Source organism: Misgurnus anguillicaudatus, chromosome 4 (genome assembly GCF_027580225.2).
Source record: "Misgurnus anguillicaudatus chromosome 4, ASM2758022v2, whole genome shotgun sequence".
NCBI lineage: Eukaryota > Metazoa > Chordata > Actinopteri > Cypriniformes > Cobitidae > Misgurnus > Misgurnus anguillicaudatus.
This window is the reverse complement of record NC_073340.2, coordinates 14,292,100-14,319,961: the sequence shown is the minus strand read 5'-3', so window position 1 is coordinate 14,319,961 and position 27,862 is coordinate 14,292,100. Positions and strand designations below refer to the sequence as shown.

General features: G+C 36.6%; 2 protein-coding genes across 4 annotated transcripts; one reads left to right on the top strand and one right to left on the bottom strand.

Moving 5' to 3' along the window:
* The first annotated feature begins 127 nt into the window (after positions 1 to 127).
* On the top strand, positions 128 to 18,670 carry LOC129421322 (double C2-like domain-containing protein alpha). Its single transcript, XM_055176768.2, has 10 exons — positions 128 to 440; positions 1,299 to 1,378; positions 4,691 to 4,765; positions 6,043 to 6,152; positions 10,954 to 11,080; positions 11,637 to 11,696; positions 12,300 to 12,505; positions 14,498 to 14,579; positions 17,093 to 17,189; positions 17,586 to 18,670. The coding sequence occupies exons 1-10, from the start codon at positions 128 to 130 to the stop codon at positions 17,714 to 17,716; spliced, it is 1,281 nt and encodes a 426-aa protein (XP_055032743.2). The 3' UTR covers positions 17,717 to 18,670.
* LOC141363702 (spartin-like) lies at positions 11,274 to 27,710 on the bottom strand. 3 transcript variants are annotated; one of them, XM_073866751.1, is made up of 12 exons: positions 27,614 to 27,710; positions 27,397 to 27,499; positions 27,205 to 27,302; positions 26,628 to 27,106; positions 26,383 to 26,429; positions 24,403 to 24,511; positions 23,994 to 24,262; positions 23,304 to 23,442; positions 22,716 to 22,910; positions 22,423 to 22,575; positions 21,711 to 21,801; positions 11,274 to 11,687 (listed from the first exon to the last, which is right to left on the bottom strand). In XM_073866751.1, the coding sequence occupies exons 5-12, from the start codon at positions 26,401 to 26,403 to the stop codon at positions 11,684 to 11,686; spliced, it is 981 nt and encodes a 326-aa protein (XP_073722852.1). In that variant the 5' UTR covers positions 26,404 to 26,429; positions 26,628 to 27,106; positions 27,205 to 27,302; positions 27,397 to 27,499; positions 27,614 to 27,710; the 3' UTR covers positions 11,274 to 11,683. The 3 variants fall into 3 exon arrangements, with proteins under 3 accessions (XP_073722852.1, XP_073722851.1, XP_073722850.1); XM_073866750.1 differs by lacking the exon at positions 11,274 to 11,687 and adding an exon at positions 19,532 to 20,110 and having other exon boundaries at positions 26,659 to 27,106; XM_073866749.1 differs by lacking the exon at positions 11,274 to 11,687 and adding an exon at positions 19,532 to 20,110 and having other exon boundaries at positions 27,614 to 27,709.
* Positions 27,711 to 27,862: the final 152 nt, after the last annotated feature.

The following is a 27,862-nucleotide window of genomic DNA, read 5'->3' as shown; positions in this document are numbered from 1 at the left end:
TTTAACTTTTTATAAAATTCTTAATTTTTAACAAAGATGTTTTTATGCTTATCTTGCCTAAATCTGATAAAAAAAATCCCATACACAGTTGATAACATTTGATAACATGTTTGTGTTCCTCAGCTAGATGACAGTACCAAAAGGAAAGCGAATGGCAATCTCAATTCAAGAGAACATGGCAATAAACGTCTGCCCTGGCCCAATTCAACCCATCCGTCAAATATCTGCATACTTTCCCCGAGTCTCGACGACATCCAACCTCACTGACTCACTGTTGCCAAACCCATCTGGGTGTCCCTCAGGTGCTGTTGGAGAGACAGCACATGAAGGGCTGTTGTCTCCACCCTTAGTCGGACCAGCTGGAAGCGGAGGCACGCTTTCAGCAATGAGTAGTATGGACACATCCATAGAGGTTGACAGCTGTGACAGTGATGACAACAGTAGGTCAAAAGATCTGCCACATAACATCAGATATAACAACAAACAGAAAAGTTGATGTATTTACATTCCAAATGTTACAAGCATATGTAAGCAATAGTAGAAATCTATCTTACAAAGCGAGGTCAGAGTAAAACAATAAGAGCTGGACTTTCATTGTGAATTTCGGTGGAATGCATATGGGCAAAACAAAAGTAATGTTAACTATATTTTTCAGTTTTTTACTTCTGACGTCTCTTTAAAAAAAAGTATATTGATCATAAATTTACTTTAAATATACCAATGACAGCATGCAGCAGAGCAGCCAGACTAGATCAGTTAACCATGCAGATAATATATCAGTTGACGCTATTTAACAGTATACAACACATAACTATAAAATACGCTTTTACAGTTATAACAAAGGCATTGTAGTAATGAACACTTTGAAAAATGCGTTTACTGTGGAGAGATTCAGCATATTAATTTACCTGAATCACACATTAAAATTTACCTTCGTTTTAACTTTAGTCCCTCATTCGTTGGAGTGGGGACTGCAGCATTTAAAGCTGAATGCCCCCACCTAGCGAACTGGATGAATTCATGTTACAAATTGTGAAAAGTTTTTTGATAAAACATTTGTGCTTCAAATTTATGTTTATTCAGACAGGCTTCTATTTGAGTTGCTAATGACTTTCTCTTAGTTTGAAATGCCATTGCGAATTGACCTGCCTTATGTATTATATCTATCTTATCTGTAATGTATTTAGTATACACTGGCATGTAGATATTACTACAGATCTACTGAAAGCAACATAACTTTGATTTAATTTGATCTAGTATTTTATTGATGTATTAATGAATGCTCTGGTTCATGGCAGCTTCTTTGGGAACCCTGGAGTTTGAGCTGCTCTATGAGACGGCTACAAGTTCTCTTCATTGCACTGTCATTAGAGCCAAGGTAATGGTATCTGAACTTACCATTGATGTTGATGACTTTCTGCAGTTAAAATAATGAAATATCTCTTATATTTGTGTTTCTAAATTCCCAAGTATACGCTAATCATTAGTTTCCAGTTGCTGTGGCCATTTATTATCATCTTGGCAAGTATGGCTGATTTGTTTTTTAAATGCTATTACCCCATGGATTTGTTGTATATGATGACTTTGTACCTGTGGATATGATGAGATAAGAACCATTTTTAAGTAATGCTTTTCAAAGCACTCACGGCACTGTCCAAATGCTGAAGGTTCTCCACACTTTTGTAATATCTTTATCTCCTGTTTGTTACAAATAAAGTATACTAATTAAAAGCCAGCTAATTTAACTTCCATTTCTGAAAGAAAACGTTTCAATACAAATGAAAACGACGCAATTTTTTAATATCAATCTTAAAGGGAAATTCCGCCTTGAAATGATCCTAGGGTTAATAACAAACGTGTACCGAGTTCGACCGTTCACTGGAGTTTGTTTTCATGCTAGTCTAACGTGACCAGTGTTATTGCTAAACGCAAATTAGCATGTTATGGTAGCCTTCGGGGCATCAGTGCATTAAAAACGAAATCGCTATGTCTATACTACTAATAATGCTCAAAATAACCCCACACACTTACACTGTAGCACAATGAGGGTCTCTATATGTAAACCGAAGCATTGAGAACTTTGCAAGTGTACAGGCAGTTTATTAAAAATAAACACTTACCGTTCACGTCTGGATCACATATCCATGCGGGCGCCATCTTGGGAAAACTAAACTCTCGCGTGAAACGTTGTTGCCCTGAACAGGTGTTGTGCTTTCACGCGAGAGTTCAGTTTTCCCAAGATGGCGCCCGCATGGATATGTGATCCAGACGTGAACGGTAAGTGTTTATTTTTAATAAACTGCCTGTACACTTGCAAAGTTCTCAATGCTTCGGTTTACATATAGAGACCCTCATTGTGCTACAGTGTAAGTGTGTGGGGTTATTTTGAGCATTATTAGTAGTATAGACATAGCGATTTCGTTTTTAATGCACTGATGCCCCGAAGGCTACCATAACATGCTAATTTGCGTTTAGCAATAACACTGGTCACGTTAGACTAGCATGAAAACAAACTCCAGTGAACGGTCGAACTCGGTACACGTTTGTTATTAACCCTAGGATCATTTCAAGGCGGAATTTCCCTTTAAACTGGTGGTCTTCTTCCTCCGCTTAGTTTTTCAGTTTACAGATTTCGCCATCTATATAGGGCATTGGCATTGCTCCAGTGCAACTGGCTTTAAAAGGGGATGAGAACTAAGACTCTCATTGGTTAATTGCACGTTACGCCCAAAACACACCCATTACTCATTACGAGAATAGGAACAACCCTTTTACGCCGTGCGCTTGGCGCACAAGCCATTTTTACGGTTGTTAAATTAGCAAAAGTGGAATCGGACCATTTAGACCGCGCTTTAGACAATGCGCTTAGATCGTTAAAATAGGGCCCATGAGGTGCATCCTTCGAAGGGCATATTTGAAGGGTAGACTAATGACATCACATGCAGCCTTCAAATGTGGCCTTCATTTCCCCTAAAACGAAGTTGTATGGACCGTCTCATTTACTTCATGGACTTCAAGGGCTGCAGCCTTCAAAGACCAAGTCTTGCCTTCAAAGTCTGCATCCTAAAAGGGTCCAGCCCCTATACTAGTGATGGCCGTTTTCGAAGCACTGCTTCATGAGGCTTCGAAACATTTACGAATCTTTTGTTTCGAATCAGTGGTTCGGAGCTTGTTTCAAACCTGCCCAAGTCACGTGATTTTAGCAAACGAGGCTTCATTACGTCATAACTGTTTCGAAACGTTTCGAAAATCCGACGATTCACCACTAGGGGGAGTTGATCACATGACAGTGTCTAATATGTTTCGGTGAACTCGAGCCAGTTTTATTATAAAAGTTCATAAAACATTTATCCTTCTGACTAATAACACTTCCATTTTGTCTATTTATTGTTTATAGACAGATTTAATGACAAAAATGTGCATAATTAAAAGAGTAGTTAGTTTTAATAATTTGTTTGCCCTAAATAAAACTAAAAACACATAATACACTTTTAACTATGTCTTAATTAAGTTAAATAATTTTTTTTAACATATTTTAATAAAAATCTTGATATTATTTTGTAAAAAAAAGTGTACAATGTTTGGCCATATCTGCTTTACACTATTTTGACCAGCAGGAGTCACCAGCGTGTGTGGTGTTTCGAACTGCTTCGAAACACTGAATCAATTTTCGAAGCAATTGGTTCAATTGATTCGAAGCTTCGAAAAGCTTCGTTTCTCCCATCACTAACTTATACTGGGATGCACCCATAGATATGTATAAAGGCTAGATGGCTCAAGGCGGAGTCCCTAACGGCATCACCTGGCGGCCATCTTACGACAGGGCGCTCGCTCACTCCTAGCATTGAGTTTAATGGTGCAGGTACTTTTAAATGACCATAACTTGCTCAATTTTCTACCGATTTTCAAACGGTTTGGGTTTTTACAAACGTTATTAACGTGGCTATAATTCTGGATGCTTTAACATGTTTCATGAATTTTTTTTTTATTTTTAGTATAGGTATGCAGTGTCATAGGTACATCTTTGACGTTTATAACAAACCAAACCGTTTGAAAATCTGTAAAAAATTAAGCAAGTTATGGTCATTTAAAAGTACCTGCATCATTAAAACTCAATGCTACGAGTGAGCGAGCGCCCTGTCGTTAGATGGCCGCCAAAATGCGGACGTTGCACTCCATTGGCCAGCAGCGCGGACGAGCCATCTAGCCTTTATACATATCTATGGATGCACCCACTGATTAAATAATTAACAAATAGGAAGTGGATGTAGAGTGAGAGATAGTGTTTGTCCACAGTCCAGATTCGGAGAGGGTACCCCCTGGTGGTGGGATGAATGGGTACACTCCCATTCATTAAAGGCTGCTATAGCCATAGTAGTAATACAGTTTACTGATTACATGTTTGTTAAGTCTGCTGGCAACAAGACTTACTTTAAGTTTTTGCTTAGCACTGTGACCTAGCAAAAAAAGCTCCTAAATAAAATTATCTTCTAAAAAGATGTGAAACTAACTTGGGTGATTCTAAAAGTGGGGATAATAGTTTTTATGCTACTTTATTTTGTTATATTGGATATGTTCAATTTGTCTCATGCTTGTTTAAAAATTGAAACCATTTTACCATTTTTACCTTTCAAAAATTAACTCTCTCTGTTACATAATATTCCATAATTATCTCCCTACATGTACGCAGGGTCTGAAGCCCATGGACTTTAATGGTTTGGCTGACCCTTATGTGAAGCTACACCTGCTTCCTGGTCCCTGCAAGGTCTGTTCCACCTCTGTTCTTCATCTTTTTTTATCACAGTACTGTATCTTGATCACTGTAACACCTACTCAACACTTAAAATTGTGTGTACAAACAAAGGTCACAGTAGTACAGAGATCCTAAAGATAAAGGAATATTCCATTTTCTTAAAAGAAAAATCCAGATCATTTACTCACCACCATGTCATCCAAAATGCCGATGTCTGTCTTTGCTCAGTCGAGAAGAAATTATGTTTTTTGAGGAAAACATTGCAGGATTTTTCTCATTTTAATGGACTTCAACAGAGCCCAACATTTAATACTTAACACTTAACAGTTTTTTTTAACGGAGTTTCAAATGACTATAAACGATCACAAACGAGGCATAAGGGTCTTATCTAGCGAAACGATTGTCATTTTTGACAAGAAAAGTAAAAAATATCCACAACTTCTCGTCTGGATCCAGTCGTGATGCACTAGCGTGACCCCACGCAATACGTTGTGACGTCAAGAGGTCACAGAGGACGAACGTGAAACTCCGCCCCAGTGTTTACAAATGTGTTGAAAGAGGACCGTTCCTACGTTGTTGTATGTCAACTGATACTAATTAATGTCTTTGTGTCAGTTTATTGTTTACAATGGTCCGCAAATTTGCATTTTATATATGTAACACGTGACCTCCCTACGTCCTGACTCCTTACGCATTTATGTTAGGTTGCGCTGGACCGGACCTAGATGAAAAGTTGTGGTTCAAAAGAGCATATTTTTTATTTTTCTTGTCAAAAATGACAATCGTTTTGCTATATAAGACCCTTATGCCTCGTTTGGGATGGTTTATAGTCATTTGAAACTCCGTTGAAAAAAACTGTTAAGTGTTGAGTTAAGTATTAAATGTTGGGCTCTATTAAAGTCCATTAAAATGAGAAAAATCCTGCAATGTTTTCCTCAAAAAACATAATTTCTTCTCGACTAAACAAAGAAAGACATCAACATTTTGGATGACATGGTGGTGAGTAAATTATCTGGATTTTTCTTTTAAGAAAATTGAATATTCCTTTAGTGTCTATCCAATTTGACTAAAATGGGTAAAGTCAGAAAATAAGTTCTTTTACTCTTTGGATTCAAACATAGTTTGAAAATACTGTATATAACTCATCTCATTTATACTCGTTTATTTATAAAGCATTCACAAAATTATTCACAAAAATATTTATTTTATATTTATTTGGTATTTTTAGTGTTAAAATGTGTTGTAATAAAAAATTGTTTTGTTTTTTATTCCAATGTTACCTATTCAAGGCCAATAAGCTAAAGACAAAGATTGTGAAAAACACCCTAAACCCAGTGTGGAATGAAACACTCACATATTGTGGAATCACAGTGGAGGATATGTACAGAAAAACCCTCAGGTATGACCAATCATCTCACTAACAATTAATACAAATAAGCTCTATATCACAGATATACATTACAATAATCTATTATTAGAGATGAATGATTGTCCCAAATTAATGTCAATAGTGCAGAAATGGACAGTTTGATTGTTCAAATCATGCAGTTGGCTAACATTAGGTATCCAATTAAGCAGAAACAAGTAGATGAAGACACAACTATGTCATTCTCCTCTCTTTAAGAGAACATGGCCTCAACACATGTCTAAGGCATCAGAGACTGGGGAAGGAATGCTATCAGGACATTCAGTTAATGGCGACTGCAGCGTACCAAGGGAGGGCGCTAATGCGGTTTTGCTTTTAGAACAAACAATACTCAGATAAATTATTGGAAAAACTGTTTTGCAAGTACGCAGCTCATTCGTGCGTCAGCTCCCTACAGTCTGATCTGAATGTGTTGCTGCACTCTAAAAATGGCTGGGTTATTTTTGACCCATAATGGGTAAATAATGGACAGAACGCGTGCTTGGTTTCAAAATTATCTCTGTGAAAAGCTTTTAATGTGTGCAGCATGGTTATGTAAATGTTTAAGCGGCATAAGCAATAGTTTGACTGAGCAATATGAGGGCTGTGTGTCATCGTGACCCAATTGACGCAAAATAAAAAACACAGACTTAACATTACGATTGGCTCTAGTGTTGAGAGAGTGCTTTACTTCCTGTTTTCTTCCAAACAATCACATCCTTATGACGAAAACGTGCCTGGGCTCGGATTGATAAAGTACAGTGAGTACAGTGAGAATGAGGACAGTTTCTCTCCGGCACGGTTCAAGGCAACCTTGCCTTAATTTAAGTGCACTCTAGTGCACTAGCTGTTGCCTTTAGCTTCTTTTTAGCGCAACCAACTCCCGCGTCAGCTAGGGAGATAAGTTGTTTATTTAAATCCTACTTGAAGCAGGTTAAGCAGTAGGGCTGGGCAAAATTTGTAATTTTTCGATTAATTGTTTTTTACGTGGTCGATTCAAAATCGATTCTCAAAGGCCACGAATTGTTTTTTTTTTTTTATGAAATAACCTGATCCTGTTTGATGAAGGAATGCGACTGTTCTGACTTTTTTCAGCATACATTTCATCTTGCATCAAAATTGTATTGTTTTTAACATAATTGTATGCATTTGAAAATTAGAGTTCTGTTTTAATGTACCCAAGTAAGTGTACCTAAAAAAAAAAGTTTAATAGGTTTGTGGCTCTTAATTTCTTTTTATTAATAACACACTTGTAAACTTATGTTCACTGTTCTTTTTTATAAATATAGTATTTGTATTTAATCTTTATTCGTTAAGTTGAATCGAGCATAAAAATTGATCCAAGAATCGGAATCGAAAGGAGAATCGATTTGATAGCTTTGTGAATCGAAATCGAATCGATCTGGAACATCTAAATCGATACCCAGGCCTATTAAGCAGAACTGGTTACACATGCATTACAGATAATATTGTCAGAATAATATCATTTTAACTTATCTTTATTAAGTTTTTTGTGTTATTATAGAATGAGTGTTTTTGCTTATTATTTGCCATATTTTTTAAACCCATAATATTAAAATGACACTAAAAGTGGTTCACTGGCTTGTAATCATATAGTGAACCAGTTTAACTATATTGCACCTATGTAGAACCATAAGTAGTGCTAATAGTCATGGTTTTGCATAGGTGCCATAGTGGTTTTCAATCCTGTTCCTGGGCACCCACTGCTCTGCACATTTTGTATGTCTATGACCTGATGCATTTAGCTCAATTCATGGAGCTCTCATCTAATGAGATGAGGATCAGAGTCAGGTATGTTAAATAAGGTAGACATACAAAATGTGCAGAGCAGTGGGTCCCCAGGAACAGGACTGAAAACTACTAAAGCACTGCTCTCACTCATCTCTCTTAGCCATAGTGACAGATTGAGGTCATTGTTGCATCTGGGGCATTTTATTTGACTGACCCCTGAAAAATCTGTGAATTGTTTGCATGAGGCTTAAGTTTCTACAGTACATGTGAGAGATTTTTTTTGGGTTGTGATGGTACCCAGAGGCTGGAAACTGTTCAGTTACATTGAATCAGATGAGTAAAACTACCTAAAGCAACAAGGACAGAGGTTTGAGGAATCAAAATTAAATGACTGAACATAAATTAATAAAGAAGGAAGGAGAATGTATTTGTTATACATTTGGTAAAAGTTCTAACAGATGGATAAAAAAATAGTTTTGAAGGGAATTGGAATCTGATTAAACCTACACAATTAAAGGTTTTTAGGCTTATTATCCTCACAACCCTTAAAATTGCTGACTCCCTGATCAGTGCCCTGACTACTAAACAAGAGAGCTGATTGAGACAAACCTATTGTCATGTATTCCTGTCATGTTTCCCTGTTTGTAACATCAAGATGGTCATCCTATTGTGGAATATGTCATGGACTTCTTGGAATTAATTTATCCATTACAATTGGATAAGGCAGTGTTGAAGTTTTTTAGATGGACTGGGTGACATTCTTGATGAACCCCTGCCTCCTGAGGTTTACCATTAGATTCTGATGGATTATGTAGATTTTGTTTTGTTGTTATGTGGGTCACCCTTCACAGTGTGTGACGCAGATCAGCACCACCAAGGCTATTTAGTCACCTTAATGGGCCTATAAAAAGTGTGCAGATGTGAGTGAGATGGGAGGTGAGCAAGCAGCCATCAGCAAGACCAAGAGAAAATGTGCCGACACCGGCGAGGTTGGGCGTGAAAGCACGGAAATGTTAGTGAAGGCAGAAGTGAGCTCATTAATAATGCCAGAAGGGACAGTGCCGAAGCAGTGATGCCTGGAGAAACAGCGCCAATGTCACTGGGGCCCAAAACAACAGCACCACAGTCAGCTATGCTGGCTGCCTTAGTCCACTGCAATGCCCGCTCTCCCTTGGTCCACTGCCATGCCTATTCTGCCCTGGTGCCATTGTTTGTGCTGCGTAAGGTGCTTTTTGTTTTTATGTTTCATGGATTCTGATTATTTGATTTAGATTCAGTCTCTTCGTATTTGAATACAGCACAGGAAATGCTCAGTGCTCAGGAAACGTAATTCACATTTTCTTTTAATAGATTCACTGTAAAAATTATTCAGTGGCTTTGTAAATATAACTAAAATAAAAGATTAAAGTAACTTAATAAAATCTCTTAATGTCACTTAGGTGATTTTATGAGTTGCACAAACTAAAATAAATGACAACAATTCAAATATTATTAAGAGCTGCACAATTATATAAATATAAGTTTTAAAAACTTTAATTATGAATTATTTGTAATCAATATTATTTGTATTTAACATCAACTTAAAAATTGTGTAAGTTTCACACCAAAGTTTATTTATGATTGATTTTTTTTTTTTTTGGTGAAACATTTTTACATTATATTATTTGAGTAAATTAATATGCAAAAAAAGTTGTGGATCAAAAATCCTGTTACTGTAAGTGTTGAGTTTATGAACATTTACACTAACATGTACTTTGTTAATGAAATATTGTCTGTGTCCTTGTGTAAAAAATTTAAAGGGGTGGTTTCCCAGACAGGGATTATCTTAAGCCAGGACTAAGCCTTAGTTTAATTAGGAAGTAGTTTTAACAAACATGTCTTACTAAAAAGCATTAACTTGTGTGCATTTTAAGGCAAAACAAAGGGCACTTATGTATTTTAAGATATTTCCGTGCAAGTTGTTTTATTTTACGTATTTTAGATAAGTTGTGATTAAGCTGTGATTTACCTGCATGCTGTGATTTGAGAGACCTCTCAGAGTTTATTCAGCTCATTGTATTGGTAACATGTACACTGTTAATATTTTTAGAATGTGTCGTCTTTAATGTAGACTTAATGTCAGGTGTTTTACTTGGATTCAATAAAAGACTGTGTGTACAATTGCTTAGTTTATCATTGATAATTAATAGTCCAGTGTAAATTGATTTCACTTTATACAACTAATTTGTTTAGTTAAATAATATTCACAAAATGTATATTCAGTGTAAAAATGTTTCACCAAAAAAAATGAGTAGATCATATTAAAAGTTATAACAGTGTTGTTACTGTGTAATAAGCAAAAAGTAGGACATTTCTTTCATAAAAATGCATTATTAATCTTGCCTTAAAGATTATGTCAAAAAAGGTATGTACAGTAGCACCTCGTTTCAAACATGGTAAGGAATGTCACATTTCCGGCTGACGTCAGAGGTATTCTCTGTATCAGAACATTGTAAAAATGTGTGTGTGTGTGTGTGTGCTCTTTTGACTCATGTTAGCAAGGACGTCCCCAGTTTTGTCATGGCAACCACCACGTCACTTTTTTTTCAGAAAATGTACTCTAGTTAATATCATTATTATGGTACATGTATAAATTAGATAAAGACCTTTCCCACACGCAAGTTTGGGAAAATTCATGACCAACCGGCAACCGGAACACACTTCACGTATGGTTTTAAATGTATGGGCTCGAATGGCATAAATTCAAAAGCATGGTTGCAATGTAACATTTGTTTATTTCTATTGAAATATAATCCTTATATTGTAAACGTTTTAAATTATTTGCTGGTATTTCCTTATAAACTGTGATTATATGTTGCCACTGTTGCCATTTCTTATAACCACATATATTACATTATCTGGAATAAATATTATTACATTGGAAAAAAATATTCTGAACTCAAGATTTTATTAAATTATAAACATTATGAACATTTAATTACAAAAATAATGTAATACTTATTACATTATGTGCAGTCATATTGGTTGTTTCTGTCTCTTTTAGGGTGTCTGTATGTGATGAGGACAAGCTGACTCATAATGAGTTTATTGGAGAGTCACGGGTGGCATTACGAAGAGTGAAGCCTGACAAGCCCAAACACTATAACATCTGTTTAGAGTATCCACCTCCTGTAAGTGCATGTGAGAACATAGCCATAATACAACTGAAACCACTAAAATCATGTTCAGTGCCGGCCGGTGACTTCTTTTTCGAGGGTGCATGATGTGAAGCTCGTCACAACATGAATTTAGCCCGTCATGTGTTTGTTGCGTCATGTGAACTCATGTGCATCATGCATCTTGTCAAAATGCGTGCCGGCTGCATGCGCGTCAAAAGGGTTTATGATAAAAGAGACGCTCGCTTTACGAGATACTCACTTAATCTCATGTGTAATCAGAATATTCTGTTAAGTTAGTGCCTTGCTAGTATTTTGTGAACGTGAGCATCTATTTTATCCTTAACCCTTTCAACGCGTGTGCTGCAGGCACCCATCTTGACAAGACGCATGATGCACATAGGTTAACATGACGTAACAAACATATATTTTGAATTGGAGTCCCTCGAAAGAAAAGTCACCGGCCGCCACTGCTCATGTTGTTTCATCAGACAGAAATATACTTTTATACATAAACAGCCTATACATGTTCAATTGTATTAGTTGTAAGACAACTCTGTGTATTTGTCAGCTGTCGTCTCCCACGGCCATGAGTTCAGCTCTGAGAGGAATCTCCTGCTATCTGAAAGAGGTAAACATAACATTTGTTTCTGATATTTTGTGATATTCTGTTATACTCTGACATTGCTGTTCTGGATGGATGGATGTATGGATGGATGGATAGATGGATGGGCACTGCAACAAAATAGATTCAAATAGTATTTCAGTCCTCTCAGGGCACATATGTAGAACCTGTGTAGATGGATAATCTTTGAACAAAGTCGCATCAGTTACCCTCTGAAGTCCTCTGTTGGGCCCCTGGAAGCATTTGGCTAACGTCTGTGAAGGATGGATGCACTTTCTGGGCTTCAAAGTCAGAAGTTGTTCCCTGGTGCCTGTTTACTACCGTAGTAAAATTTGGAAGAGCAAGGTGCTTTTTATATAACATTCATTATACAGTAATTTCATTATATGCCGGAGTATCCCTTTAATGATTTATGGTCCAATTAAGTTAATTTAGGATATATTAGGAATTTATAAAGAGAGTAGTGTTTGAATATAATATTTTAGCATATTAAGCTATTTTATATAATGCTGCATTAATGTTAAGTTGGTTTAAAAGTACTTAACAATCATAATAATTATATTCTCAGATAATTTAGATAATTTCTGAAAATCTGTGTTTTTTATGCAGTGGGATAATGAGCAGCAGTGCAATTTGGAAGAGCGAGGTCGTCTGCTATTATATCTGCAATTTCTGCCGCCATTCCAGAATCCAGAAAAGGAAGGCCAGAAAGAAGCTAAAGAGCAAGCTAAAGGTGGTCTTTGTGTGGGGGTCCGTCGCTGTGCCCACCTGGCAGCTATGGACGTCAATGGCTTTTCTGACCCATATGTGAAATTGTGAGTGCAATTACACATTGATGCAGCATTGCTGGCAACCACATTTTTTGCACATTTACTTTGTGTGTCCAAAATGGCAAAAAACATTTTTGCATATTCGAGATGTTAAAATGTAGAGATATTGATCGTAATCACTCACATTTTAATAAATATAGCTGTGGGTATACCACGTTCTACTAGTGTGCTTTAATATATAAGGCCCTTCAACAAAATTTTATTAAAATTAGAGAACAGTAACCACTGGAGCACAAAAAAGATTACACCCCAAAATTTTCAGTGTTACAGTTGTCAAAATTAAGTGAGTGTAGAGTTTGTTTTGCATGACTTCAGCAGGTCTGTGGCTGCAGAACATTGTTAGTTTCTCACACCACACTTGTGTGGTCTTTGTACATTTTTCCTACAGTCTTTTTCATGTTTCAGTAATTGTCATAATCCATCAGGTCTCATGTTTGTAAATTATCTTTGCCAAGCAATCCCAGTATGACATCAACTTGCATTTGTAGTCCACAAAAGTAATAAATCTGAGAAATGTTAATATTTATCTTAGATGTTTACATCGGCTTGGAAGAGAACGATCCGCGATTGTTGTTTCTAGGAAAATATTCACACTGCGCTGTACAACTGTTAAAACTCCATAGTATGTGTGAGTGCGCATTTAGTTTCAATTTTGGTTTCACTCGCTCCGTATCCGACAAAACAATCCACTCACTCTGTGTCCGTCTGACAAAACAATCCACGTACTCCGTTTTATGATTAAATATCTTCATTTAATCATGTGTATCATTTCAATCCAACATAAAAAATATACAAACAATATATGACCAAAGAGCGCACTACCCGCCGCAAGCTTCACAAGCTGTGTCCCAATTCAAGGGCTGTGACCTGCTAAGATTGCGACCAAAAAAGGTCTGTAAAAAGGACTGTCTAACCTTCGAAGTACCCATAATTTGCTTTAGCTGCTGCACGCGCACACCGCCCCTGTCAGCAGGACGCAGCGGAGATGTTTTTAACTTATTAAAATAAATATGGAATCAGAAAAATGATAATTTGTTTTAGAGAATATGACACGTTGACACAATTGTCTCCAAATTCTATAAGAGACAATACACGCAGATCCAAATCCAAGTATTTTTAATAAAACAGAAAAAAAATAATATACTGAAAAATATCATACTGAATTTCATTAATGAATTATATTTCTAATTATATGTGTTTTACTGGCAGCCATTTTGTTTTTTATATGCTGCTTTAAGATAATTTCTGTATAGATGCTACAGTATGATACTATACTTCTAGCCAGAAGTGTAACTTGTGTCTATTAATAGTGAAGTGCAGTTGTGAAAGTGATTCATACTGACAGATATTAGACAGAGGGTCATAGAAAGTGGGTCAATACATATTTATTTATTTATGTCAATGCCTCTACGCTAAACTCTATGAGGCAGGTTTCCCGGACAGGGCTTTTCCTAGTGTCAGACCAAAATACATGTTTGAGCTGCCCTAATTTGAAAACATCCTGCACTAACAACTCTTAACATATATCAGTACCATTGTCTTGCCTCAAGTCTGTAAAAACAGACATGTTTGTAAAAACTACTTAAATGAAAGGGTTTATGATAAAAGAGACGCTCACGTTCACAAAATACTCGCAAGACATAAACTTTGATTTCACATGAGATTAAGCAAGTATCTGGCGGTTTTTATCGTAAACTCCTTCAAAGCGTCTGCTGCAGGCACATATTTTCACATGACGCGTGATGCACACAGGTTCACATGACGAGCCACACACACATAATGATCTAAATACCGGTTTTAAAGAGCTTTGCATCATGCGCCCTTGAAAAAGAAGTCATCAGCCGCCATCCTTTATCATCCTTTATTAATCCTGATGTGTAGTAAATTATTTGTATGATCTCAAATGCAAAAGAATATTCAGGAGACTTTCTAAAATTATTTAAATAAACAGTTGTACTCTTTCTATGTTTCCACCAGATACCTCAAACCTGACCTTAAAAAGAAATCCAAGCACAAGACTGGAGTCATCAAAAAGACACTAAACCCTGAGTTCAATGAGGTAAATTGTATATTTTGTGTATGCAATAGGATCAAGCATCAAGCAATCTGTTTACAATGAACATAAACAAGCTGTGTGTCATGACAACATTAATCACAAATTGTGACACTTTTTTGATCACATATGAAGAGTTCAAATGCAAAACCCTCTAAGTGCATCTGACATGCTTTCTTGCAAATTAGACTTTTTATGAGACTCTTAATGGATTCTGCCAACAAACAAGTATTTCTGAATGGACTGAGGCTGGGAATAAGCATATTTAAAGCAAATGTATTTGATGAATGTATAATAAGTGCAGGGGGAATTCAGTTAATATCATTATTTCATTTTGACAGAGGTGGCGTTTGACGACTGATCATCTGACCTCCTCAAATATAAATGTCTCATATAAAAATTGCTCCCGCATCACATTATATAAACTGTTTTTATTTTAAAGACCTAAACGGATGCAGGTGTCATCTATCAGTTAACGCACACACCTTGACATTTGCTCTGCTTTGTGCCGTGCATGTGAATGCGTCAGACCTGAAACACAAGCTTGTGTGAAAAGTTTCGCACTTCACTGTATTCCAAAGTTACATTTTTGGTAAACTTTGGTCTGTGAATGTGTATCACCTCTGTCCAACAAATACTTGATACATCACAGTGTGCCCTTTTCATGTGAGAGGAAAAACAACTGTATTAACAGTTTTGCACAATCCTATTTTGTACAATCATAATATATGTAACCATATTGGTGCAAGCACATCAGTGATGTGTGAATAAAAAAACACTTTAGCATGTGATACAATGCAAGAGGTGCTTTTTAACCTGAGTGCATGCACAGTACGCTGAAGAAACCTCATCGTTTTCAATTTGAGTGAGAAGCAAAAGTTCTGGTACAGTTAATGTCACTAATGCAAGTGTATCGGTTCATGTTTACTAATATAGTAAACCAATGTTAATAACCTTATTGTAAAGTGTCTAATATTGTTGGTGTCGAAATAGTTTGCAAAAACATGCCTAATAAATAATATTTATGGTTTTATATTAAATAGTTTAAGGGCCTGGTTATAATAAATTGAACACTTTTTAAATATTTTTTAATATTACTGTGTAACACAATGCAAGTTAAAGGATTAGTCAATTTTCTTAAAAGAAAAATCCAGATAATTTACTCACCACCTTGTCATCCAAAATGTTGATGTCTGTCTTTGTTCAGTCGAGAAGAAATTATGTTTTTTGAGGAAAACATTGCAGGATTTTTCTCATTTTAATGGACTTTAATAGAGCCCAACACTTAATACTTAACTCAACACTTAACAGTTTTTTTCAACAGAGTTTCAAAGGACTATAAACAATCCCAAACGAGTCATAAGGGTCTTATCTAGCAAAACGATTGTCATTTTTGACAATAAAAATAACAAATATACACTTTTAAAGCACAACTTCTCGTCTAGATCCGGTCGTGATGCGCCAGCGTGACCCCACGCAATACGTCCAGAGGTCACAGAAGACGAACGCGAAACTCCGCTCCAGTGTTTACAAGCGTCTTGAAAGAGGACCGTTCCTACGTTGTTGTGGAATGATACTAATTAATGTCTTTGTGTCAGTTTATTGTTTACAATGGTCCGCAAATGTGCGTTTTCAAATGTGTAACACGTGACCTCCCTACGTCACTACGCATTTACGTTAGGACGCGCTGGACCGGACCTTGACGAAAAGTTGTGGTTTAAAAGTATATATTTTTTATTTTTCTTGTCAAAAATGACAATCGTTTCGCTAGATAAGACCCTTATGCCTCGTTTGGGATCGTTTATAGTCCTTTGAAACTCTGTTGAAAAAACTGTTCAGTGTTGAGTTAAGTATTAAATGTTGGGTTCTATTAAAGTCCATTAAAATTAGAAAAATTCTGCAATGTTTTCTTCAAAAAACATAATTTCTTCTCGACTGAACAAAGAAAGACATCAACATTTTGGATGACATGGTGGTGAGTAAATTATCTGGATTTTTCTTTTAAGAAAATGGAATATTCCTTTAATAAAAAATGTGCTTTGTACATTGTGTTATATGTTTTGTCCAACATGAACTCAGTCAGGAGCATAAACTAATCACACCGTGCCTTATAGCCCCTCGTGTTCTCCGCTACTTGAGCAAAACTGCAAATATTTAGTGCATCAGTTCTATTAATGTATATTAGTTGCACAGTTTATTTCAACATAATATGAATGAACACATCATGTACATATTATAAAGTGCACTTTTGGTTGGAAATTTCAGTGTGAATACACTACAAACTAGCCCAAAATAGTGACTAATGCACCCAAAATCTGTAAAAAATCAAAAAATGTCACAAAAATAGTTATAAAACTGAATGATTGTGTCATCACGTAACTTTATGTTCAAGAAAAAAATTCAGAGTGTATTTAAAATTATTTGTTAATGTTATGTTAAATTATGAATGGTTCTTGTCTTTACTATGAATGGTCTCAGTCATTTTGTCCTGTTGTCTGTTTAAACCTAATCTGTTTCAGGAGTTTTTTTATGAAATCACATTCAATGAGTTATCCACCAAAACATTAGAAGTTACAGTCTGGGACTATGATTTGGGTCGGTCAAATGATTTCATTGGTAAGCAATAATTTATTGTGTTTATAAACCTGAAATGCGTATTATTTATTTACATAACAAAATGTGTGACTGACATAATTTTAAAAATTGTGACATAGACCTTACTAAATGCATGCAGTATTAAGATGCATGTGTAATTAATTATGCTTTAAGGAAAATTTTTAACTTTAGGTATCTTTTTATATACAGTAGAAGTATACTCCTAGAAGTGTCCTAAATGTACTTTTGCACATACACAAATTTTAATTGTATTAATATTTTTCAAAAAACCAAAGCTTACTGTTTTGTTGAAAATATGTTGTTGAAAAGTAACACATCAAAGAAGTGTGTTCATCAGATAATTAAAAGTACTTTACAATACATGCTAATCAGCTTGAGTCTGTTTGGATCTGGCAGGGGGCGTATCTCTAGGATGTAACTCACAGGGTGATGCCCTTCAGCACTGGATAGACTGTCTCAAAAATAAAGGACAGAAGGTTGAGCGTTGGCATACACTGACCAATGAACTGCCAGGATCAACAATTTAACAGAACTGAGGCTGAAAATCTGTCGACTTTATCTGTCTCCTGCACTGCTTTACATTTCCCAAATGAATTGTGCTACTAAAGTCAAGATATTTACTCTTATCTTTATATGTGAGAAACATGTGCTTATTTGAAGGACCTTAACTGCATTTTTATTTCAGACTCATACTCTATATTGTAGGCTACTCTATTGTGTAAATGTTTACATGTGAAAACTGCAAATGAGTCTCTAAAGCAATACACTTGTGTTTAACACAAAATATAGTGAATTTCTGTTGAAATAAGGCACTTAAGATTTTTACATATTCCTTAAAATCCTTTATAAAGTAACTGTAATATTTAAAAAAATCTTTTTTGCATTGTATTTTATTTATGTATCTTTCAGGAAATCTAAATATTTTAATGTGTCCTTGTTACAGTGTAATTACACAGGTACAGAGTAACATTATTTAACAACATTTTGAGAGAAAAAACATTTTGAAAAAACATTTTGAAAAAAAAAATCTAAATACATTAGAAAATATTTCAATATTGAAAAAGCTTGAAAAAAGTGGGGGGTTATGGGGACATGACTAATGTATTATGACATTTACTATGCTATAAACATGGCTTAAACTGAACAGCTAAAAAATAATAAATGGTATTTTTTAATCGATTAAACACTGCCAACAGGTTTATGTGATGGTTGGGGTTAGGGATTGGGGTAGGTTAAGGGAATAGAATATACCGTTTATACAGTATAAAATGCATTGTGTCTATGGAATTGTCCCCATACAAACCACATATGCCAACGTGTGTGTACACACACCTGTGTGAGCTTTAGAGCCCACCACTTTACATCTTTGTTCTGCATTTGTGGCTGTTTTTGCCAAAAAAAAAATGCTCCCTGTGGCAGTCATACCTTTGTGTGTGTTGTGATTGAGCATGTCTTTTCTATATTGCATTTGTGCTCTAGTACCAGGCCTTCTTTTCTGTGTTGAAATTTTCTGATTTATTTTGGATGCATTGATTTTTTTGACAAATAAAAAAGGATTTTTTGCATTTCCCATTTCATTTTTAATTGGGTTCATTTTGACCCCCAAGGGCCTCTTTTGTAAAAAAACAAATGAAACATCTTCTGAACGACCGAATCAAGCCCAGTTTTTTATATAAATATTGACAGATAATGTAGAAAACTCACAAAATCTTATTCCACTGAGATGAAAGGAACTAAGTTTTTTTAAAAGAAAATTTGAGGCAAGCAAAAGGGCACAAGCAAACTCCTCGAGAGCGTTGGAAACCTGACAGTAGAAGTAGCCAGGGGTATGGGATAATACAGAGAGAGAGAAAGCATGTGTCCAAACAAACAGAGGAAAAATTATCAAAAACAAATAAGCACAACAAACAGGAAAATTATCAAAGGGGCAGACTGGACTAAGACAAAACAATTAATAAACTAAGCTAAATAGAACTAGAGATCAAAATAACTGGAAACAAACAAGAAGTCAGAGAGCTAAACAGTAGTACAAGCAATGGTCTGACAAAGACTGAGAAAACATGAGGGAATAGGGAAGCTAATGTGAGGGACAGGTGCAGATAATGAGACTAAATGAGCAACAAAAAAGGTAAACAAGGGGGCGGGGTCAGCACACGAGACACGAAAGGCTTGTTCGACTTCATGCGGCGCTGCAAGAACCGACAGCCGGGTGACGTCGAAGTACCGCGAGAACGATTCGAGAAATCATACGAAGTGTAATTTCGTCTGGCTCTCGCGGCACTTTGACGTCATCCGCCTGTCAGTTCTAGCGGCGCCGCATGAAGTCGAACAAGCCTGAAAACTCGTGGAATGCTGTCAAAACAACAGTCATGTGTTTCACAGGTAAACAAAACACAAGGTTAAACATCCATCTGGAAAGAACTGACCGAACTCCTGACATTTTTGACATCAAGGGACTTATCATATATAAGAAATATAAGTTTATAAAATTAAAAAAAAAAATACCAATTGTAAAAGCTACTTAATTGTCCTAGTATAACTAAGGCCTAGTCTTGGCTTAATTTAAACCCTGCAGTGGTCATGTTAAAGCCTTTGAAGTCTGGTATCATTCACCTTAACAATAACATCAAAATTATTCACCCAGTTCATTCTTTATTTTTGAAAGCAAGACCTTTGGTTTGCTCGAAATGGACACCTAAACGAAAGAGGTCTAAACCATCTAGATTTGGTCTTTATGTTTTTCTTCTTCACTACCTTGCTCACTGACTTCATAATCTGCCAGAATGGCATGGGCAGTCTCTTTGCCAGTCTTCTCGACCATTGCCTTGATTCCCAGGTGTTTGATATTGAATGCAGCGACGCCCACATTCATGGCTGAGTTGACAGCGTGATCTGTGGCCTGGCCCACTGCAGCCCCATACCTTGATTACAGATAATCCAGAATGAGTAAATGAAGTGATGATGAGAAATACAGAGCTTATGGAATAAGTTTTGGGAGACTTGCATATTCTCAAAGCAGGCAGGGACTATTAGGGGGCGTGCACACCAAAGCTTTTACGCCCGCGGCCGGCGCATGTTTTCAATTGTTTCAAATGGAACCGCTGCATTTTTTTAAACAGGCAGCAGCTGGCGTATCACAACAACCAACTGGCTCACAGCTCAAGTATCACAGCTATCAAAGCGCTCATCTGAAGAAAGCTGGCGCTCAGCTGAAAAAACAGCTAGCATTTGGCTTCCTACAGGCGTTTTCAGCCACGTAAAAAAGCTTTGGTGTGCACGCCCCCTAAGAGATTACATTTTCTGGAGAACATTTCATTTGCACATGCTTGTTTTTGAATGTAAAGGTTCAATGTTTTGTGATTTACAGAAATTTCAATGTCAAATTGAAATTTGGCCAATACTTTTGGTAAATGGGCTGCATTTTATATAGCACTTTTAACAGACCTATGGCCATCCAAAGCACTTTGCAAGTTGCCTCACATTCACCCATTCACTCACACAATCATACACCGACAGCGGTGTCAGCCATGCAAGGCGCCAGCCAGCTCATCAGGGGTTAGGTGTCTTGCTCAAGGACACCTCGACATTTAGTCCAATGGAGCCGGGGATTGAACCACCAACCTTTCGGTTTGTAGACAACCTACATGAACCACTGAGCCATTGCCGTCCACAATTGCCACTTTTGTGAGAGGGTTTAAGTTATTGCAAAGCAAAAACCTAAAAAGATTCAGCCTAGATAAAATTCCAGTGGGGTCTAAAAGTCTGAGATCAAATTTTAAAAATCATATTCAGTTCACTCAAATTGTTTTATTAGACTTTTAATAATAAATTCTCAATGAAAACAATGTTATTATATAAGAATAATGCAAAGTGCAAGGAGTTTTAAGCATTGTCTTCTTCACCCCACTGTGTGTCCAAACCATTCTCGTTTCTTCGATTCTTAATGAACTTAAATGCACTGTAAGTTGCTTTAGATAAAAGTGCTTGCCAAATGCATAAATGTAATGCAATGCAATGTATATGTAGCACACATTTCCACTTATTTAAGCACCTCATAGCACTTTCAATTGATGTATTATCATAGTTAAAGGCAATGTAATTTATTGTCTTCAGCTGTTATGTTTAAATTCATTAAACTGTGGATCAGTGCACACAGCAAGGATGCGAATGGAGGTCTCTAAATCATTATTTATAATAAAACATTAGCATTACGTGCAAGGGTTGACCATATTAAGACAACCAAATCAGCCACATTAGCTTCAGCCATGCTTTTTAGTATTAAGGTTGTTTTGTAGAGTTAAGGCAAATGTTTCTACTTGTTTTCTCATTTGGAGGGACTGAAATGTTCTCTAAACCCCTAAATCTGCAAATAAATATAGGCAAGAAAGTTGTGTATTTGAGTGCATTTGGGCTTTTAACTTTTTCACATTAAAGTAATTTGTGTGCTGTTGCAAACAGAGAAAACAACATTAGTATGATTAACTTTATAGCAGCAAAAGATTTGAGAATCTAAAGACTTACTTATGTTCAACTGTGGTAACTGTCTCTGTTGCAACACTCTTTGAGATGTTTTTAGCTGCATCCACCAACCCAGTCCACATTGTTGCAAATCCTGTAAAGGCAAAACACAAAATCCTTTGTTAGTTTGAATGACTAAATGTATAAAACAACATTTGCACTTATTTATTTTGATCCAAGGAAATGTATGCATGCCTGATGTGATCATAACAGAAAATAGGAATAGCTATTAACTCTTTCCCCGCCATTGAAGAGTTAACTCGTCAATTAAGAGAAAACACTTCCCTGCCAATGATGCTCTTCCGCAACGTATAAAACCCGGAAGTATCGCCCTAGGGCAAACAGCTGTATGTCTGTTTAAATTTTGAGGATCGCTCTGCATCTGATCTCTATCAAAAGTCCTTCACAAAAATTGAATTATCTGAGCTTTTTGCTTTAAATGTGGTGTTTTTGAAGAAACCTACCCATATTTAAGAGGTGATAAAAAGAGAACTTATGAAGGTAGGATGAAACTTTTTTAAGTATAGGGTCTGTTCTATAATTTGATATATTGTATGTTTATATATTTTAGGGGGAAAAAATTCTGGAAGGCATTTAACTTTTGTGAAAATCATGAAAAATGCTGGCACTGGCTGGCAACTTTTAAAAAAATGCTGGCGGGGAAAGAGTTAATAAAAATAAAGAGGTAAGATATTAAAGATGGAGTACATTTTACCTTGAACGCCACTTGCTGCGACCACCTTGGCACCATCAATATAGGAGCAGCCATCCTTCTTTACAAACTCTGGGATAAGCTTTTCTCCTTGCTTCTTGACATGAGGCGCCAACTCTTGGCCAACGTGGCCAGCGACAGTGCACAGTCCATCCACTGAAACAGTACAAAACATAACTGGAACTCAATGGAGCTGTCAATAACTTGTTTCTCATATTCATTGATCATCTTTATAACTTTGTGACATTTCAAGCTACATTTCAACAGTGAATTGATAAAAATAAGAAAATCCTTACCAAGGAACTGGCTGACCTTCACTGTGCCTTCTGTGGCTTGTTTGGCTACACTAAGGCTTTTCGTTACGGTTGGGCTGACATAAATTGGTTTGTCTTCTGGCGTGATGTGCTCTCGTAGCTTGGACGCACCGTTATGAATGGCTATTCCAGTGTACTCTGCTCCCTTCTCCAGGCCCCAGCTTAGCCATGAAGCTCCTGTCAATACAGTTAAGTTTTTTAATACAGAAAAGTAAACCTACTATGTTGCCGCAGCTTAACTGGTAGAGCATGAAAAAGTTATGGGTTCAATCCTAGGTAACATGCATCAGATGATCAAATGCATGCACTAAATGCACTAAAAGTCACTGTTTTGGTAAGCTCCCAAAATATACTAAAACCATACATGTCTTGGTAATAAATATAAATTAACAGAACACTGCAATACCACTATAGCCCACTGGTGGCCCACAGTTTGGGAAACAGCAGTAGATAAGTCGTGTCTCCCAAATGTACTGACACACTTTTATTTCAATCCATTAAAGCATGAGGCCATCTTTGGCAAGGTGATGTAGGCATGAGACAAAGCACACTATATACAGGAGCCCTTACCTGTCTGAATTCCTTGTGCCACCTTCTCGCTCCATTCAGGGAGTACCGTCTCCCCCTCTGCAGCAGAGAGCGCTCCTTCAGCTAGACCCATTGGTACCTTTTGGCCCAGGTTAATGGTATACTCTGCATCGTCTGATACCTTGGTGAAACAGGATATTGGGCAACAGTTAAAACAGAGCTTCATAAAATATGTACAAGCAGTTACTACAAGCAAATGGTGACCTTTAAAGAGCATAAGACAGTATTGTATATAAAGGGGGTAGGGAATTATATAAATTAGGAGATTAGCTATCATTTTGACAAATGGCTTAAATCAATACACTGTATATTCACACAAAACCATACCCGCATTGTTGCTGTAGCCCACCTTTTGTCCTGTATTTTATAGTGACAGTTGGCAACCTTATATATATATGCCTCAATATTGCATTAATGGCAAAAAAGGCATCTCAAAATGCATCAGATTGATGCTTTAAAATATGGAATTTTCTACATTTTCTTCTGGGGGTCCATGCTAAACTTATTCCTACACCCCTGTCCCTGACAGAGATTATTGCAGTGCTCATGTTCACAAACACACAATCACACACACAATTCAGATTCTCAGATCGATTGTGTAGCCCCAAAACATGCCAATCACATCTATGAATTACCGTATGTGAGAATGTCAAACAATAGTATTTTCTTTACCTGATGACACTCTGGCTTTCCATATCTCAGCTCTGTGACAAAGTGTTCACAATTCCTGTTGATCGGATTATATGAAACTGTCGTTCCCACAAGACTCTTTGCATCCTTTATGATATCACTGAAGGGTCGAGGCTTATATTTGTAATCCAGAAAGTTGTTGATATGGTACTTATCATTTCCAACCACATCCCGGAGTTTCTCCTGCTTTACAATGGCTATGTTAGTTGGTACTGACATCGTACCGCAAGACCCAACTCTAGAATACTCAGCTATAAATGTAAAGGGGAAAGTATCTGTATAAATGCTTAGCCATTATGTATTTCTTTTAATTCATTAGACTTATTTTGTAACATTAATTTGAAACTGTAGGACAACAGAAGCAAGTGTAATGCAGTATCTTTTAACTGACAGTCTGGGCCCAGGTGAATCAGGAAACCATCATCAATATAGATAGCCCAGTGTTGGTATCCGACTCTGAAGATTTCAATGAGGTCTCCTGGTTTTGGCATCTTATCATACTAGAAAACAATTATATCAGGTGTTACATTTGTGTAGTGAATAGCAAACAAGGCATATTCCATATGACCACATCTTTATGGCAAGGCCCTATTCAAGCAAAGATGCAAAACAGATATCAATGCCCTACACAGTGTTGTGCCTAAACGAGTTAATTGAACGAAAGTTCATGAACTCTTTTTTATTTTAGGAATATCTATTTTCAAGTCAGTCCAAAATTAAATAGAAAAAGGGCAATACAAAATAAATGTTTAATATCTTCAAGTGATGTGTTACAAAAAGTTAATTTATCACAAACAGTATGAATGTTGTTGAATGGTCCTAAAAAAGTCGCGGTGGCGATGATATCATGTAACTCGCGTCATACAGAAGGTTTCGAAGGTAACGTACTTTTGAATGTATTCCATAATTATTGCTATTTTTACAGTGAAAGAAAGAATTCGTCTTTTATAATTATTTGTGTAATTAGCGATTAAGTTTATGGCTCGCTTTTATGTGGATCAGGAAGCGTTTTGCGTCCAATTGAAAAGGCCTTACAGCACGCCTATTCCTCATGGCACGCCCCATTTCTTTCCGACCTTATGACACGCCCATTGCTCCAGTCTGCAGTTACCTCTACTTGCATTCAATAGGGTACCAGATTTCTACAGAGTCTTCAAGGCGAAAACCCAGCTAAAACACACTGTAAACAGGCATTAATGTGTAGCGGAAAAAAACACCCAATCTGGCAACACCAGCCACCAGTGTTTCACCACTGCATGCGTCATCAAAACAAAAAGCAGCATGGAGGTGACGCACTGACTCTGGACGCCGTTGAAATCCCTGCCACGCCACAGAGCACCATTCACATAATTTAACATAAAATAACATAATATTTGTCCCAAATCGTTAACTATTAAAATAGGCTGCTAAAGCATATTCTGGATCTTGAAATAGACTCTGACTAAGCTCACGCTATTTAACGTGCACGTGCGGTGTGCGATACCTCCGAGTTGTCCTACACAGCGATTTTCGCCCGGTGTGCGACCACCTTGAAGCACCCGGCTAGCCTTTCAAGGTATGTGCAAGCAAATACAAAAATGTAAAGACAGTCAATGCTAATGTAAAACCTGGGTGGATAAGGATTTAAAGTTGGATATGAATATGAAATCTGACGAATTTGGCGTCATTAAAACTCATAAAATAATTGCTGTCTTTGGTTCAATATGGGCTATAATGGCAATAATTTTTTTTTAAATAATATGGGAAAAAAGAACTATAAATTAGTTCATTTTTGAAAATGTGAACTAGTTCATAATTTTGAAATATGAGCTATGAACTGAACTGGTTCATTTTAAAATTTGTGATCTGAACTTTGAACTAGTTCATGTAGAAAGTGAACTTTCCCAACACTGGCCCTACATGCGTGCTGTTTGAGAAGTTTTGTGTGAGCACATCAGAAGCGTGCACATGGAAAGCTGCATCTCAAGGCTCCAGATTTTTCTTAATACATTTTATTACAGCCATGTTTCCCTTGTATTTATAATACAGTATGAGCCTCTACAATAAGGAATCTCACAAAATACATACATCTTTTAATTTCAATAGCTTAATACAAAAGAAATTGTCAATAGGCAAAGAGACAGAAAGTGAAACTGTTGCTGCTGGGAAAACATTTAGTTATCTTCAAAACAGAGACCAAAGTCCTTTGGCACAGATTATTTTATAACTTACTGTTTATCTCTGCATTTATTGGAAATCATTTGCAATATTCATCAAGCAGTAATGATTACGACAGAGCGCAAAATGACAAACTTTTTAGTTTCACAAGTATAATCATCTTTTGCATATGTGTCATTCATTTGTCATTCTTTACAATCTTAGTAAAACATACCTGAGTTGGTGCCATGAACATCTTTTTAAGCTGATCTTCTGTTTTTGCTATAACAGATACAAAATAAAAGACATACGTTTTTTTGTATAGGTTATGTGTGTTTGTCTGAATGATTTCATAAACACAAAACAAATATGCGTTTACAAGCTTTTACAGGCTTTGAGCATATAGTTCATATTCATTATTACATGAACTTCAAAATTAAGTAAGTGTAGATAAAACACAGTTTAAGATTATATACTTACAGTAGTGTGTGTTAGAGTAAGATTTACGTACATGTAACACCAGAGGATATAAAAAACCTGATGATGGTGCTTTATAGGGAGGATTGACCAAGAGGATTGACCAATCAGCGTGCAAAGCATGGTGAGTCACAGAAACCTGATTTTATCTTTGAAGAGAAAAGGGCGAGGAACTTGACTGGCCTGCCCTCAACCCAATAAAACATCTTTGGGATGAATTAGAGCGGAGACTACAAGCGAGGCCTTCTGTCATACACCCACACTTTTAAGTGTCTCTGCCCAACCAAGAGCACATGTGCGGTTTGCATTCCCACCATTGGGTGGCAGCACTCCAGCTCAAATACACATGGCAGAACAGAGACACAATGACTATGCAATTATGTTCGTCAACGTCATCATTTGAATTGACATGAGCTATTGCATCACCCCCTCACACTTATCATCAGGGATACAGTATGAACTACCAGGAACTCTCCCAACACCTAGAAGAGAAATTGGACAACTTACTTCACAAGTTCAAGGAAATTGGGACACCATATGATTTTATTTTCAAGCATGAGTAGGCTGTAACTGAACTCACCAAGGAGTTACAATCCAGTTCATCTAATCACAAGAAGGAGACCACTGAACTTGCTGGTATAATAGAGGAAATTAAGCAGCACATGTCCATCACTTTATCTGCACACAAAAAACAGGCTGACAGTGCGACAAATCAGACACTTAAAGCAAAGAAACTGATGTTATCAGAAGAACTAAAGAAGTTGGAGAATACCTTGGTATCAGAAATGCATATCCTTGTGCAACAATTGCAGGCGGAAGATCAGCAGGAAATTCCGGCCCTACAAAGGAAATACCAGAGATCCTCTGATGATTTGCTGAAAGAAACCAATCAATTAATTTCATTTACGGGAAAACTTTCAACAAACCTGAGTGAATTGCAATCCAAAATGGAGGCAAAATTCGACATTCAGGAGAAAACCATTGCTGACCTGAAAGTGAAAAGTGCTTCTTCCTCTAACACATCTTCTCTTGTCACCACTCCAGTTTCCATCCCTACTCCAGTTCCCATACCTGCTGCAGTTGTAAAAAGTGATCACATCAAAGTTACATTCCCCACTTTTGGAAGACCTAGCGATGACCAAGATCCTTAAACATACATCACACGATGTCAAGACTTTCTTGCTTTGCATCCATTCACAGATGATGACATTTTAGCCACCTTCAGAACCGTTCTGTCA

Coding starts and splice junctions, on each gene's coding strand:
- LOC129421322 (XM_055176768.2), top strand. CDS start 128: ATGACAGTACCAAAAGGAAAGCGAATGGCAATCTCAATTCAAGAGAAC. Junction 1,379..4,690: donor GCACTGTCATTAGAGCCAAG/GTAATGGTATCT, acceptor ACATGTACGCAG/GGTCTGAAGCCCATGGACTT. Junction 11,697..12,299: donor TCTCCTGCTATCTGAAAGAG/GTAAACATAACA, acceptor TTTTTTATGCAG/TGGGATAATGAGCAGCAGTG.
- LOC141363702 (XM_073866750.1), bottom strand. CDS start 26,403: ATGTTCATGGCACCAACTCAG. Junction 24,263..24,402: donor GATTCACCTGGGCCCAGACT/GTCAGTTAAAAG, acceptor TTACATTTATAG/CTGAGTATTCTAGAGTTGGG. Junction 22,576..22,715: donor GAAGGTCAGCCAGTTCCTTG/GTAAGGATTTTC, acceptor GTACTGTTTCAG/TGGATGGACTGTGCACTGTC.